Source organism: Geotrypetes seraphini, chromosome 7, assembly GCF_902459505.1.
Source record: "Geotrypetes seraphini chromosome 7, aGeoSer1.1, whole genome shotgun sequence".
Lineage (NCBI taxonomy): Eukaryota > Metazoa > Chordata > Amphibia > Gymnophiona > Dermophiidae > Geotrypetes > Geotrypetes seraphini.
Genome location: NC_047090.1, coordinates 14,646,709 through 14,660,998, shown reverse-complemented (window position 1 = coordinate 14,660,998; position 14,290 = coordinate 14,646,709). Strand labels below are relative to the sequence as shown.

At 46.9% G+C, this 14,290-nt stretch overlaps 1 protein-coding gene across 2 annotated transcripts in view; it reads left to right on the top strand.

The window, feature by feature from the left end:
• Positions 1–14,290, top strand: part of TSPAN8 (tetraspanin 8) — a 68,393-nt gene that overhangs the window by 31,141 nt on the left and 22,962 nt on the right. For both annotated transcript variants that reach the window (XM_033952848.1, XM_033952846.1), the window contains exon 2: positions 5,172–5,264. In XM_033952848.1, coding sequence (XP_033808739.1) covers positions 5,205–5,264 — 60 coding nt within the window. In that variant the 5' untranslated portion in view covers positions 5,172–5,204. The remainder of the gene's footprint in view (positions 1–5,171; positions 5,265–14,290) is intronic.

Below are 14,290 nucleotides of genomic sequence, written 5' to 3'. Positions count from 1 at the left end.
GGGGGGTTCCCCCCACATCCCCCCTCAGAACGCCAATGGTAATGCGTAAAAGCGGCAGAACTGGCGGCGCACATTCGGCCTGTGTGCAGATGTTGGCGTGCCAATGCCCGACGTACTTTTGATGTGCCACCGTAAAAAGGAGGTGCCTAGTTAGGGTTACCAGATTTTACTATTGCAAAATCCGTATCCATGGCCCCCCCCCCCTCCAGGCCCGCCCAGTCCCACCCATCCCTGCCCTGGTTGCACCCTGTCATGTCCCCAAGCCCCGCCTCCAATGTCACCCCCCCCCCCCACTGCCTTCTCTCGTCGTGCAATGACACGTAGAAAACCCGGACAAAGTGCCCGCACCTCTGGACCTGTCTTCAACAGGAGGACTTGCCCGTGGAAATCCAGACGTCTGGTAACCCTATGCCTAGTCCAAAGCACTTTTCTAAAAGTGGGCGTGGTTAGGGGGCGGATCATGGGCGTGTTTTCAGGTTAGGCGCCTAATTCACAAAGAGGCCTAAACTTAAGATGCCCAGTGACGCCTAAGCAGGCTTTGCCGGGGGTTAAGCGCGATTCTATAATGTACTCTTTAACGTTTATAGATTTGCGCTAAGCGCTGCACTAATCGATGTCGATTTTTCAGGTGCACTTTCCCAGAAGCGGGCCCTTAAAAATTGGAAAATAAAGTGATACTTTATTTTTTTCATACTAAACTATCAATGCGTTTTTTTAAAAATTAGCTTTTAGGTGCTAAAACCCTCAGGTCAAGGAGAATTTTAGCCCCCCAAGGTAGTTAAAATGCATTGTTAGACCGATCAACAGGTATCACCTTATTTTCTAGTTTTTCTTTGTTTGTTAATCAGCCTTTATTTCTAGATTTTCAAACGGATTCATATGGTAGCCACACGGCTTGATCCCATTGTTTACCGTAATGCTTGCATTCACTAGCTTTTAAAAGCGTTCAGTCCTTGTCTTGCTTCAGCTTAATAGCATGTGTTTGGGTGCAGCGGAAAGAAAAAAAATCTTCTGTGTGAGTGTGGCAGTGGCAACAACAGAAAAACCTTTGGATCAACAAGCCCTGCAGCATCCCCGCCCCTGGGTTACAGGAAGACCGTGTTAGAGGAGGGGCAGGAGCAGAGGCATAGCTAGGTTTGGTGCCAGCTCCTCCTTGGACGGAGCCTCTGTGCATCGATCCTTCAGCTTTACACTGATGCCTATTTTGGAAAAGGTCTGCTCTAGAGAGTTGCGTGGGGACAAAAATCCCACCCATCCCCGCCCGTCTCCGCCAGGATCCTCTCCGTCCCCACCCATCCCCGCAAGGAATTACCTCCATCCCCACCCGTCCCCATAAAAAGCAGCAATTCCTTCTGACAGGATCATCAATTCCACAGTTTCTTTTGCTGTTTTCCTTGTGGAATCTCTTTGGTGGAACCCTTTTTTTGTTTTCTGTTCAGGTAATTAACTTATAAACCCCCTCTTTTACTAAGGCTGATGTGTCCATTATATTATATGGACGAACCCTGCTTCCAATCCAAAGCCTTCCATCCTCTGGGAGTCCCGTTGGCTAGAGGGGGGTCCCCGTGGGAGTCCCGTGGGCCAGAGGGGTGTCCCCGTGGGAGTCCTGTGGGTTAGGGGGGGAATTCCCGCAGGACCCCCGCGGAACCCACGGGATTCCCGCGATCCCCGTTCTCGTGCAGACCTCTAGTCTGCTCCCCCTGACGGCTACGCTTCCGGGCAGGACGAATGCAGGCTCTGTTTCAGCTGCTTGTTGCTAAAAGCCCTGCGTGAGATGTTCATGTGCATGTGTGTCTGGGGAAGCAGCCCATTACTTTCATCGTTCTCAAAGAGGTCTGTGAGCTAAGCAAGATTGCAAGCCACTGCTCTAGAGGCAGAGGTGGCTCAAAGTAGCCTGAATTGGTGGACCCTCCCCCCCCTCCAGGGTTACCAGATTTTCCATCTGGTAAAAAAGGACGCGTGACTTTGCCCTGTTCCGCCCCCGGGCCAGCCCTGCTCCCAGCCCTGCACCATTCTGCCTTCCAAACTCAGCCCCACTCAAAGCTTATCTCTTCAGGCCGGAGCTGGATTGCATCCGTACAAGCGTAGATGCACTCCAACCCCAGCCCCAGCCCCGATCTCACCAGCTTTTCAAAACCTGGACATAGTCCGGACGCCCTCTACAAGAGGACATGTCTGGGGAAATCCGGACGTCTGGGAACCCTACCCCCCTCCCAACAAGGTGCTAGATGGGGGTTTCCGCCTTCAAAAAATAATTTTATTTTCTGTTTAAGATTAAAAGTAGTAAGGTAACTGTGTTAATATATGTTAATACATAAAAACAGATAATGGAAATAAGGTGTTTTTTTTAATTGGACTAATGTTAATATCTTTTCGACTAACTTTTCAGAGACTTTCTCATGTCAGAACAGGATACCATAACAGCAGTAAATTGTCCTGAGCTGAGGAGGAGGATTTTGGCCTTTGAAAGCTAATTGAAAAAATGTATTTAGCCCAATAAAATGGTATCATGTTTTCCATTTTTGTTTTATTTGTATTTGTAATGTGGTGATTGGAATATGTCAGATTTTGGAATTTACATCTGCTATCTTTATATTTTGCAAAGTGCAGGGGACATGCATCACTGTTTCTCTTTCTCTAGTGTTGCACTGTATGCAGAGTCGGGCTTCTTGGGGGTTCAGTTTAATTTTTATTTCCATTTTAGTTTGTAGTTACTTATTCTGTACTGGGCGAGGGTCTGTGTTCTGCATATGTGAAAGAGACATGGCTTTGTTTTAGCATTGGTGCTTACATGGTATATTATGCTTGTGAAGGTCTATTTGCAAGATTTTGTCTTATGTCACACAATGGTTGATAGCAGAGAGAGTTTGTATGTCTTGTCTGTTTAGATTGTAAGCTCCTCCGAGCAGGGACTGTCTCCTTCGTGCTGCATGCATCTGGTAACGCTATACAAATAATTAATAGCAGTAGCAGTTTTAGGCAGGGAAATGGGGAAGTTCTCCTCTTATTTCCAATTGGGGAGCGGGCTGCAGGGCAATCTGTGGGATTGAAGGATGTCTCCATTGGGGGGCAGAGCTGTATGAATAGATGTCTGGGATGAGATTGGTTGGTTGGGTGGGTATCTGGGACAGCAGTGTACGTGATGTAGGGGGTTATGATATATAAGACAGGGAAGTGATATCTGGGATTATAGAAGTGTGGGGGCAGTGGCGAAGTGAGGGGAGGAGGTGCCTTCCCCCCCCAGCTCCTTCCCTGACCCACCACGCCACACTCGCGCCCTCCCTTCCCCCATACCTCTTTAAATCTTCACCAGCGCAAGCAGCTTCTCCGTCCTGCTGCTGGCGCCAGTGTTGGCATTCCCTCTGATGTTACTTCCTGGCCCCATGACCAGGAAGCGATTTCAGAGGAGAGCCAGACCGGGGGGCGGGGGGGGGGGGTTGGGAAAGGGAGGGTGTAAGCATGGTATAGGGGGGCAGAGAGGTGCTGGTGCCCCCACCAAAATAGCGCCCGCGGCAGTCCGCCCCCTCCTTCACTACGCCACTGTGTGTGGGATTGGTTGTAAGGTACTGTCTAGAGAGTTGCACGGGGACAGAAATCCCATCCATCCCCGCCAGGATCCTCTCCGTCTCCACCCTGCCCCGCCAGGATCCTCTCCATCCCCACCCATCCCAGTCAGGATCCTCTCCGTCCCCACCCATCCCCGCCAGGATCCTCTCTGTCCCCACCCGTCCCCGCCAGGATCTTTCTCCATCTCCACCTGTCCCCGCCAGGATCCTCTCTGTCCCCACCCGTCCCCGCCAAGATCTTTCTCCATTCCCACCTGTCCCCGCCAGGATCCTCTCTGTCCCCACCCGTCCCCACCAGGATCCTCTCCGTCCCCACCCATCCCCGTCAGGATCCTCTCCGTCCCCACCCTGCCCCGCCAGGATCCTCTCCATCCCCAACCATCCCAGTCAGGATCCTCTCCATCCCCAACCATCCCAGTCAGGATCCTCTCCATCCCCACCCATCCCAGTCAGGATCCTCTCCGTCCCCACCCATCCCCGCCAGGATCCTCTCTGTCCCCACCCGTCCCCGCCAGGATCTTTCTCCATCCCCACCTGTCCCCGCCAGGATCCTCTCTGTCCCCACCCGTCCCCACCAGGATCCTCTCCGTCCCCACCCATCCCCGTCAGGATCCTCTCCGTCCCCACCCATCCCCGCAAGGAATTACCTCCATCCCCGCCCGTCCCCATAAAAAGCAGCAATTACTTCTGACAGGATCATCAATTCCACAGTTTCTTTTGTGTTTGCGCTGCTGTTTTCCTTGTGGAATCTCTTTGGTGGAACCCTTTTTTTGTTTTCTGTTCAGGTAATGAACTTATAAACCCCCTCTTTTACTAAGACTGATGTGTCCATTATATTATATGGATGAACCCTGCTTCCAAAGCCTTCCATCCCCGTGGGAGTCCCGTTGGCCAGAGGGGGGTCCCCGTGGGAGTCCTGTGGGCCAGAGGGGTTCCCCGTGGGAGTCCCGTGGGTTAGGGGGGATTCCCGCGATCCCCATTCCCATGCAGACCTCTAGTACTGTCTGGAGTAGGAGCTGTAAGGAGTGTCTGAGGTGGACAATATGTGTGTGTGTGAGTGAGAGAGAAAATGTATCAGGGATTCAACGGGGTTACTGAATGTACCGTGGGGATGTGGTGCCTGTGTGGATGCTTTACAGCGCCTAATGCAACGTTTGGTGTTAGCCATGCGCAGAGTGGCTTTAAGGAATTTTGGCCTCACCAAAAACCAAAAATATATAAACCACACACACACACACACACTTGCCCAACATACAATTCTTGATCACTCTTTGCTCCATTTGTACTACACTGATCTCCCGCTCACCTGGAGGTGTGAAACTCCTCATCCCCCCTCTCCAGCACTGTGACCTCATGGCTTTTGCATTTTTCATGCTGCAAACGCAGAGATAAAATGCAAAGACTGGACGGCAAACAATAGGTGATAGCGCTCGGAGGTGTTTGAATCACCCTGGTTAATATTTACCTGCGTGAATTGTTCGTAGAGAGTTCACTTTTTATTTCCTTCTCCCCCCTCCGTGACTTGCACTTTCCCGTGAGAACACAATACACTGTTACAAGCTTCTGACCGAACGGCTTCCTAACTGCCAAATTATTTCTGGACAGTTTTCTTCTTAGGCTGAATCTGCTGCTTCGGAAATGGCGGGAGTGAGCAAGTGCCTGAAGTACTCAATGTTTTTCTTCAACTTTCTGTTTTGGGTAAGTACCGAATGGGCCGGTGGGTGGCATCATGGACGAGGATTGGTAGCCAAAGCCTGACTCTGATGTTAAAGCCCAGTATATCCAAAATAGAAGCTTTTTGTTCATAGTTAGGGTTATTTTTAATCACTTGGAGTTCGTTGTATCATTTCTGCTTTTGTGTCAGAAACTGAATTTGAGGAATCTACGGAGATGAGTGAGTGACTTAACTGCCTTTGTACTGGAAATTTGCCTGCCAAGTTTGGAGTTTCTTTGATGTTAGTTTTTTTTTGGTTTTTTTTAAGGTTTCTTTCTCCCTCCCCCCACCCCAGTTTGTATGTAGCTTCTAATTCCTTGTCAACTAGAACATATGGGAAAACAGGAGGGGCTGGAGATGAAATGGATTTTTACCTCTATAAAAATGTACTTCTATAAATCTAGGGGGCCCTTTAAGAACATACGAATTACCGCTGCTGGGTCAGACCAGTGGTCCATCGTACCCAGCAGTCCGCTCCCGCGGCGGCCCTTAGGTCAAAGACCAGCGCCCTATTTGAGACTAGCCATACCTGCGTACATTCTGGTTCAGCAGGAACTTGTCTAACTTTGTCTTGAGTTCCTGGAGGGTGTTTTCCCCTATAACAGCCTCCAGAAGAGCATTCCAGTTTTCCACCACTCTCTGGGTGAAGAAGAACTTCCTTACGTTTGCCCTAACTGAGTCTAGCCTTACCTGCGTACGTTCTGGTTCAGCAGGAACTTGTCTAACTTTGTCTTGAGTCCCTGGAGGGTGTTTCCCCCTATAACAGCCTCCGGAAGAGCGTTCCAGTTTTCCACCACTCTCTGGGTGAAGAAGAACTTCCTCACGTTTGTACGGAATCTACCCCCTTTCAACTTTAGAGAGTGCCCTCTCGTTCTCTCTGACTTGGAGAGGGTAAACAAGCTGTCTTTATCTACTAAGTCTATTCCTGTTTTATATCTACGGGCCATGTGGCACTCAGCATGAGAAAAGATTCAAAATGATCTGACCATGGTTGCCTGCAAAACACTCCTAACCTTAAAAAAAAAAATCGGTAACAAAAATTAGCCCCCTCCTTTACAAAGCCGGACTAGTGTTTTTAGTGCCGGCCGCCGCGGTAACAGCTCAGATGCTCATGAGCGTGCAGAGCTGTTACCACGGCGGCTGGCGCTAAAAACGCTAGCGCGGCTTTGTAAAAGAGGGGATACATCAAGAATATGGATCTGTAATAGGTAGAGGAATTTACCATTTGAGACAGACCTGCTACACACCCAGATTCCACTATAGTCAGTAAAGGATACAATTGGAATTATTTTGGGTGACAAAAATGATGAGGAAAGGTTAAAGCTGCTAGAGCTCTTCAGACTGGAGATGAGACGGCTCAGGGGCGATACGAAAGAGGTCTATAAAATACTGAGTGGAGTGGGTAGATATGAGTTGCTTGTTTACTCTTTCCAAAAATACTAGGACTAGGGAGCATGTGTTGAAGCTAATAAGTAATAGACTTAAAACAAATAGAAAATATTTCTTCACTCACGTATGAAGAAAGACTAAAGAAATTGCGGCTGTACTCACTTGAGGAAAGAAGAGAACGGGGAGATATGATTGAAACGTATAAGTACATCACGGGATGCATCGAGTCAGAAGATGATATCTTCTGTCTCATGGGACCCTCGACCACCAGAGGGCATCCGCTGAAGATCAGGGGAGGGAAGTTTCATGGCGACTCCAGGAAGTACTTCTTCACCGAAAGAGTAGTGGATCATTGGAACAGACTCCCACTCCAGGTGATAACGGCCAGCAGCGTGACGGATTTTAAGAAAAAATGGGATACTCACGTGGGATCTTTAAGGGAGTAAATTCAGGGGAGGGGATACTTGGAATGGGCAGACTTGGTGGGCTATAGCCCTTTTCTGCCGCTTTTTTCTATGTTTCTATAATTAAACTCTGGAATTTGATGCCAAAGAATGTGGTGAAAGCAGTTAGCTTAGCAGGGTTTTAAAAAGGTTTAGATAATTTCCTAAAACAAAAGTCCATAAGCCGTTATTAAGATGGGGAAACCCACTGTTTATTCCTAAAATAAGCAGCATAAAATCTTTTACTCCTTGGGATCTTGCCAGGTACTTGTGACCTGGGTTGGCCACAATTGGAAACAGGATATGGGGCTCGATGGATCTTTGGTTTGTCCTAGTGTGGCTATTCTTATGTTCACATGTTTTTCGGTTATCTAACAAATATATATTAGAATTTGTATGAGTATATTTCTCTATAGTCTCTTGTGAAAAGACTACATACCACAAATCCTTTAAAGTCAATTGCAAGAGGCCTGTGAAAAATGTTCTCTTAGGCTTCCGCGACTTGCTGTTTTCCGGGTCTCACTGCATCTGGGTAGGTAGAGCCGATGTTTCAGCCATCATGTGGGTTTCTTCAGGGCTGAAACGTCAGTTCTACCTACCCAGATACGGCGAAACCTGGAAAACAGCAACAATCACGACTAAGAAAAATATTAGAGAGCCAGGTCCTCAGGGACCATCAAAACCTTAGGTAAACTTAAATAAGATAGCTTTGCTAATTTACCCCCTTCCATTGGTGATAAGGTACCTACATGAAACTCCCTTTGTGAGGAAGGCTTGAGAAGGGGCTGGAGTACATTTTAAAAAGTCTTAAAGCACCTGGAAGCTTGAAGGTAGAGAATGACACGGGGACAAATTTTTCTCCATCCCCACAGGAACTCATATTCCTATCCTGTCCTGTAAATTCTTTCCCTGTCCCTGCCCCCTTCCTGCAAGCTCCGTCCTCATCTGCACAAGCCTCAAACACTTTGAAATCATAAGTGGCAACAGATTGTGATGTCATAATGCCTCATTCCACCAATGCCTAAGCTCTGTCCTCACCTGCACAAGCCTCATACACTTTGAAATCATAAGTGGCAACATTCTAGAGCTCAGATTGTGATGTCATAATGCCTCATTCCACCAGTGCCTAAACTCTGTCCTCATCTGCACAAGCCCAAACACTTTACCTAAGTAGCAACATTCTAGAGCTCAGATTGTGATGTCATAATGCCTCATTCCACCAATACCTAAGCTCCGTCCTCATGTGCACAAGCCTCAAACACTTTAAAATCCTAAGTAGCAACATTCTAGAGCTCAGATTGTGATGTCATAATGCCTCATTCCACCAGTGCCTAAACTCTGTCCTCATCTGCAGAAGCCCAAACATTTTACCTAAGTAGCAACATTCTAGAGCTCAGATTGTGATGTCATAATGCCTCATTCCACCAATACCTAAGCTCCATCCTCATCTGCATAAGCCTCAAACACTTGAAAATCATAAGTTACAGCAGAGCTTACAGGAATGGGACAGTGACAGCGACAAAACACACGGGGATGGGGACAAATATGTTCCCGTGTCATTCTCTACTTGAAGGTGCAGTAAACTCTGGTAGGCACAAAATATTTGATATTGCCTCACCAGCTGTAGCATTTTATTTCTCCATGGAGCCAACTCTTAATGAGAATCAAAAATAAAATTTCCTGAGACTGAATTTTGGATCTCTCCTGTTGATGTGGACTTTAGGAATTTTCAGAGGAGGAGGAAGATGAGTAGCCTAATAGTAAGGCAGTGAGTTGAGAACCTGGGGAGCTGGGTTTGATCCCCACTGCAGCTGCCTGTGACTCTGGGCTAGGGTCACCAGACGGCCGGGAAAACCCAGCCATGTCCTTTTGTTTGACGTTCCAAAACCCGGCATTTGTCCAGGTTTTGGAAAGCCCCGACGAGCTCCGGCCGCCTCTGCGCGGCTGACATCACACACACCGCGCATACTCCAGGCCCTCCAGACGCGGCTGGAGCTTGTCCGGAAGAAGAGAGGAGGCTTTGTAGAGGCGGAGCTAGAGGCAGAATGGGGCAGGGTCATGTGTCCAGGGTTGCCTGGAGAAAAATATGGGAACCCTACCTGGGCAAGTCACTCGACCCTCCCCAAACTTAAGATTGTGAGCCCACTAGGGACAGAAAAAAGTATATAACATATATAAAGCACTTTGATTGTACCCACAGAAAGGCAGTGTATTAAGTCCCATGACCACCCATTTTGTGTAATATTTCATGACGCTATTAGGACTCTTTGATTTTCTTTTATATGCATGTTCATGTATATCTAATATAATAAAATGGTAGGACGCGCATGCGCACTAAAAAAATCGTGTTCCCTGATCCGTCGCAAAAACACGATTGCGCATGCGCGGGTTTTACGTCACCACTTGCTCGCGGCGACTTTCAAATAATAAAAAAAAAATTACACAGCTGCGGCGGCCTTCCTCACCGTGAATGGTAATGGCTCCTCTCTCGAACTGCACCAGGATCGAGAGAGGAGCTGCAGCGCCGGCTTTCAACTTAAAACAAAAAAACAAACAAACCCAACTGGAGATCGGCGCTCTCACCCGCTCCCACTGTGCAACCCCCCCCCCCCCCCTCTTGGGAGGATGCGCCGCAGCAAAGTGCTGCACAGGTACTGGAGGGGGAGAGACATATCGCTTCTGCACCGGTACAAACATCCCTCCAGCGTTGGCACTCGCTGCACGTTAAACAGGCTGCTTCGGGCTTTCTCCTGCAGTTGAGTCCCTTTGCCGCGTCACTGATGACGACATCAATGACGCAACAAAGAGACTCAACGGCAGAAACAGCCTGTTTAGCGTGCAGCGACTGCCAACGCTGGAGGGAGGTTTGATATTAAAGTCATCTTGCTGGGAGGGTCGCAGAGTCCGCGGGGGTTGGGCTGGGAGGGGAGAGAAGCGTCTGCCTCAGGTGCTTCAGGCAGCAGCAGCGTTTACAATTCGCTGCTGTTGCTGGCTTCAGGCCTTCCTTTCTGGCCGGTCCTGCCTACTTCCTGTTTTCATGAAGACAGGACCCGCCAGAGAGAAAGACCTGAAGCCAGCAACAGCAATGAATTGTGAATGCTGCTGCTGACCAATTAAGTAGTTAAATGAGGAAAGGGAGCAGAGGGGGAGAGAATGGCTTGGAGGGAAGGAGGAAGGTATGCCAGACCAAGGCAAAAGGAAGGAGGAGATGGAGAGAGGCCATATGGGAGAGAGAGATGGAAAGAGAAGAGAGGGCAGTGAATGGAAGGGGCAACACAGAGGGTGAACACTATTCTAGCACCCGTTAATATAACGGGCTTAAAGACTAGTATGTATAATATGTTTAGCATGCTCCTTCAGGCACATGCCTGTGCAAGGCTCTTATATTTCCCTAAGGCCCCTTGATGACATGAGGGTAGGTGTCTATGATACTGCCAGAATGGAATTGGCAATAGACTCTCATTCAGAAGTAGTTCACTACTAACACTTCTGCCTCATTGAGAAAGATGGGCAAAGACCTCCTGCTGGAACGAATATACTGTACTGCTGATTTCTGCTTCTATCCACTAATTCACCTTAGTGTTGGCCTCATATGATTCCCACAAGGCCCCTTGAAGATGTCACGAGAGATGTCCATGGAAAAGCCAGAATGAACTGGTGACGGAGTTTCCGTGTGAAGCAGTTTGCTACCAATAATTCAGCTGATGCATGGCTTGTCCATATCCTGTCTTGTTAACATTTGTGTACTTTTGTACTTATTGATAAAATCAATAAAATGTTTGAACAACAACAAAAAAAGGCAGACAAGAGCCTCCTGCAGCAGGGGTGTAGCCAGAAGGTTATTTTGGGGGGACGGGGCCCATTAGTGGACTGGAGGGACAAACTTAGGCCCCCCCCACCCCCACTATGCTGCTGCTACTGCCGTTGCCCCCCTCCTACCGACCGCCATTGCCAATCCCCCTGCTACTGCCACTGTTGCCAAACCCTTCCCCCTCTCCCCTCGATCATACCTTTGCTGGTGGGGTTGCTCAAGGAATGAGGCAGTAGGGTCCAGATGTTTATCGCTATACCATAGGACCCAAATCCAGATGAGAATCAAGAGATATCAATATTATAAAATTAGGCCCAGATTCTCTAGCCATTGTCGGCGGCCATCTTAAAAGTGGTTGGCGATCGCATGTCAGTCACACAATGGCGCCAGTTAGAGAATCACACCACCAGCAAAGGTAGGCGCCGGAAATGTAGTCCAGGGTTTCCCAGGCCTACACTTCCGGCGCCTACCTTTGATGTGAATTGCGCTTATATAGATGCTTTAAGACACCTAACTGATAACTGATTTACTTTGGGGAGGGGGAGGGGGAATCCTCAGATTACCATTAGAATGAATAATTTTATAATGGCCCCATTCTTCATCAATCATCCTCAATTTTCCAAATATACCATTTACTTTTTATTTATCGTTTTAACAAAAAACACGTTATCCTTATCATTGTAAAGCATTCTTGTTTTGTTAATATAATGGTAACTTAGATTTATCATGCAGAAGGGCTGGCAAAGATTTAAATAGGTACAGGGAGGGTGCAAGCATGGGGTGGACCGCCTGGGGTGGTCCGCCTTCCCCTTTTATGTCACTGTCTCTACCACAACTTAATAAAAGGAGGGGATATGCAGGTACTTTTTCTGCCACTAGGTGGTCTCGCAATCTAAGTTTTTTGTACCTGGAGGTTTGAGTGACTTGTCCAGGGTCACAAGGAGCTGCGGCGGGAATGGAATCCAATTCTCTAGGATCACAGTCCACTACATAACATAACATTGTGCTTATTGACCGCGTAACCAGAAGTTCAAAGCGGTTTACAAAAAGTTATAAAAGTAAATATGTTACATGAAATAAGATGATTCGTTAAACAGTCAAATATTTAGAAAAAAGATAGGTCTTCAATTGTTTTCTAAAATGGCCATAGGAATGGGTGGTAAGCAACAATATTCGGAATTCGTTGTCATGAAGAGCTGCCTGAGATGCCAAAGTATGATTTAGAAATTTCTTACTCCTGCAACCCTGAAAATTAAACAAAGGATGAGTTCTTCTACTAAGTCTGTATGATGCTAAAGAAAATCTACTGACTAAGTAAGAAGGAGCTGTACCATAAAAAGCCTAGTTGAAACAATACCCAGGCCTCCATTGGCAGCCAATGCAATTCGCGATAAAAGGATGTAACATGATCAAATTTCTTCAGGCCATAAATCATTCTGACCGCTGTATTCTGTATTATTGTAAGTTTTGCTAATTCTACGCACCAACCATTCGGCTACTTATGTTTATTAACTGGAAAAAATTAAATTTTTTAAAAAAAGCTTTCTTCCCTCTATTATAAACCACAAAAAAGGATTTTTCTCATAACAGGATTAAGGCTGTCCTTTATTAGTCATGTGCTTGATCTCCAGTTGACATCGCTTTACTCTAGTTGAATAACAAGTTCATACCAGTTTTAGTACTTATAAAGTTGCAGTGAGATCTGTTTTGAGCCAGAATTCTCCAACTGAGCACGTCTAAACTTGAAAATCTCTCCTACACAGAGCGGGGGGTTTCAATAGTGCGTTTTCACTAAGGACAGGCAGGTTTTCTGGAGTCCTGCAGAACTTGCCTGACCCTCATTATTGAAAATATGATAGTGAAACAGCACCCCCCACTGGCAGGACTGTAGATGGACTACGTCCACCCAGCTTAGAGGTAACAGTGATTTAGAGATTCGGCATCTGTGATTCACAACTCTATAAACTTTCTGGGACTGATGCATAATTCTAGTGCCTGGAAATTGACACCCTAAAGTCTGCCACCTGACAATTTCAATTTGAAATTAATGAAGTCCTATCATCAAACTCTTAAGTGGGAATAGTTGTAGGCTGAATTCCTTGTGTTGCATTGTACTTTCCGTGTGAAATTCCTGATACAGCATTTGTGCTCTCTCTTCTTTTTTGAACATGGACTGAGAGACATAAAGTCATTCTTAGTTTTCCTTAACCTAACCGTGCTTGTTCTCTTTTCTTTAAGCATATGTAGTTCTTCCCCTGCCTTTCCTAGTATGTCTAGTACGTCAAATAAACCCCAAGTTAAGCGTTTGTATTTTAAATACAGTGATGCCTTGGAATCCAAACTTAATCCGTTCTAGAACCCCGTTCGAGTTCCAAGACAATTTTTCCCATTGAAAATAATAGAAACTGGATTAATCCGTTCCTGGGTCCCACAAACTCAAATTTTAACATTAAATACACTGGATTTTAAGGTAAAATATTCAATATTCCAAAGCAGCATTCAGATTCTGGGGCAGAAACACACACATACAATGTGCAGGGCGTTCGGATTCCAAAGCAGAGTTTGGATTCTGGGGCAAAATGTACTACAAAAAAAGGTTTGGATTCCAAAACGTTTGAGTTCTGGGGTGTTCAGATTCCGAGGTACCACTGTATTGTTTAACTTTTATTTCTTTGTAACTCGCCTAGAAACCCAGGAATGGGCGATCGTATCAAATTTTAAGAAAACATTGAAACATCCGTTAGCAGAGAATAACAAACGCTTCATAAGAAGCGATCCCCCCCTCGTGCTTTCCTATTCCCCTTTTCACTTTTGTTTCATTTTCATCTCGAGTGTTCTTTCCCTCTGACTATCAGGTTTCAAACACCCAATTAATTTTTGTTCATATATGTTATTGTTTTTTTAATTTATCTTTGTTCCCCGTTATCTTCTGCTATAAATAATGTATTTCTAACCTCCTCCCTTTTGTTCCAGTTCATTCAAATGTTCAGTTCACCTTTTAATTGTTTACAGGATGACCTGTCAAAAGCACACAGAACTTTGGCACGCCGACAATCCCACGGCGACATTTGCGCTCAGGACAAATACGCGCCGCTGCTTCTGCCGTTCTCGTTTGCGCTCTGAGGGTGTGTGTGGGGGAACCCCTCCACTACACTTAGAAATGCTTGCGCTCCCGTTGGGGGTGTGGTGGGGAACTCCCCTCCACTACACTGAAAACTCCCGAAGACCAAATAAGGGAAGGAGAACGGTTTCCAGTGTACTGGGGTGGGGGTGGAGGTGCGCGAGCACTTCTTAGTGTAGTCGAGGGGGGGTTCCCCCCAAGCCCCCCTCACGGTGCAAATGGGAATGGCAGAAGCGGCGGTGCACA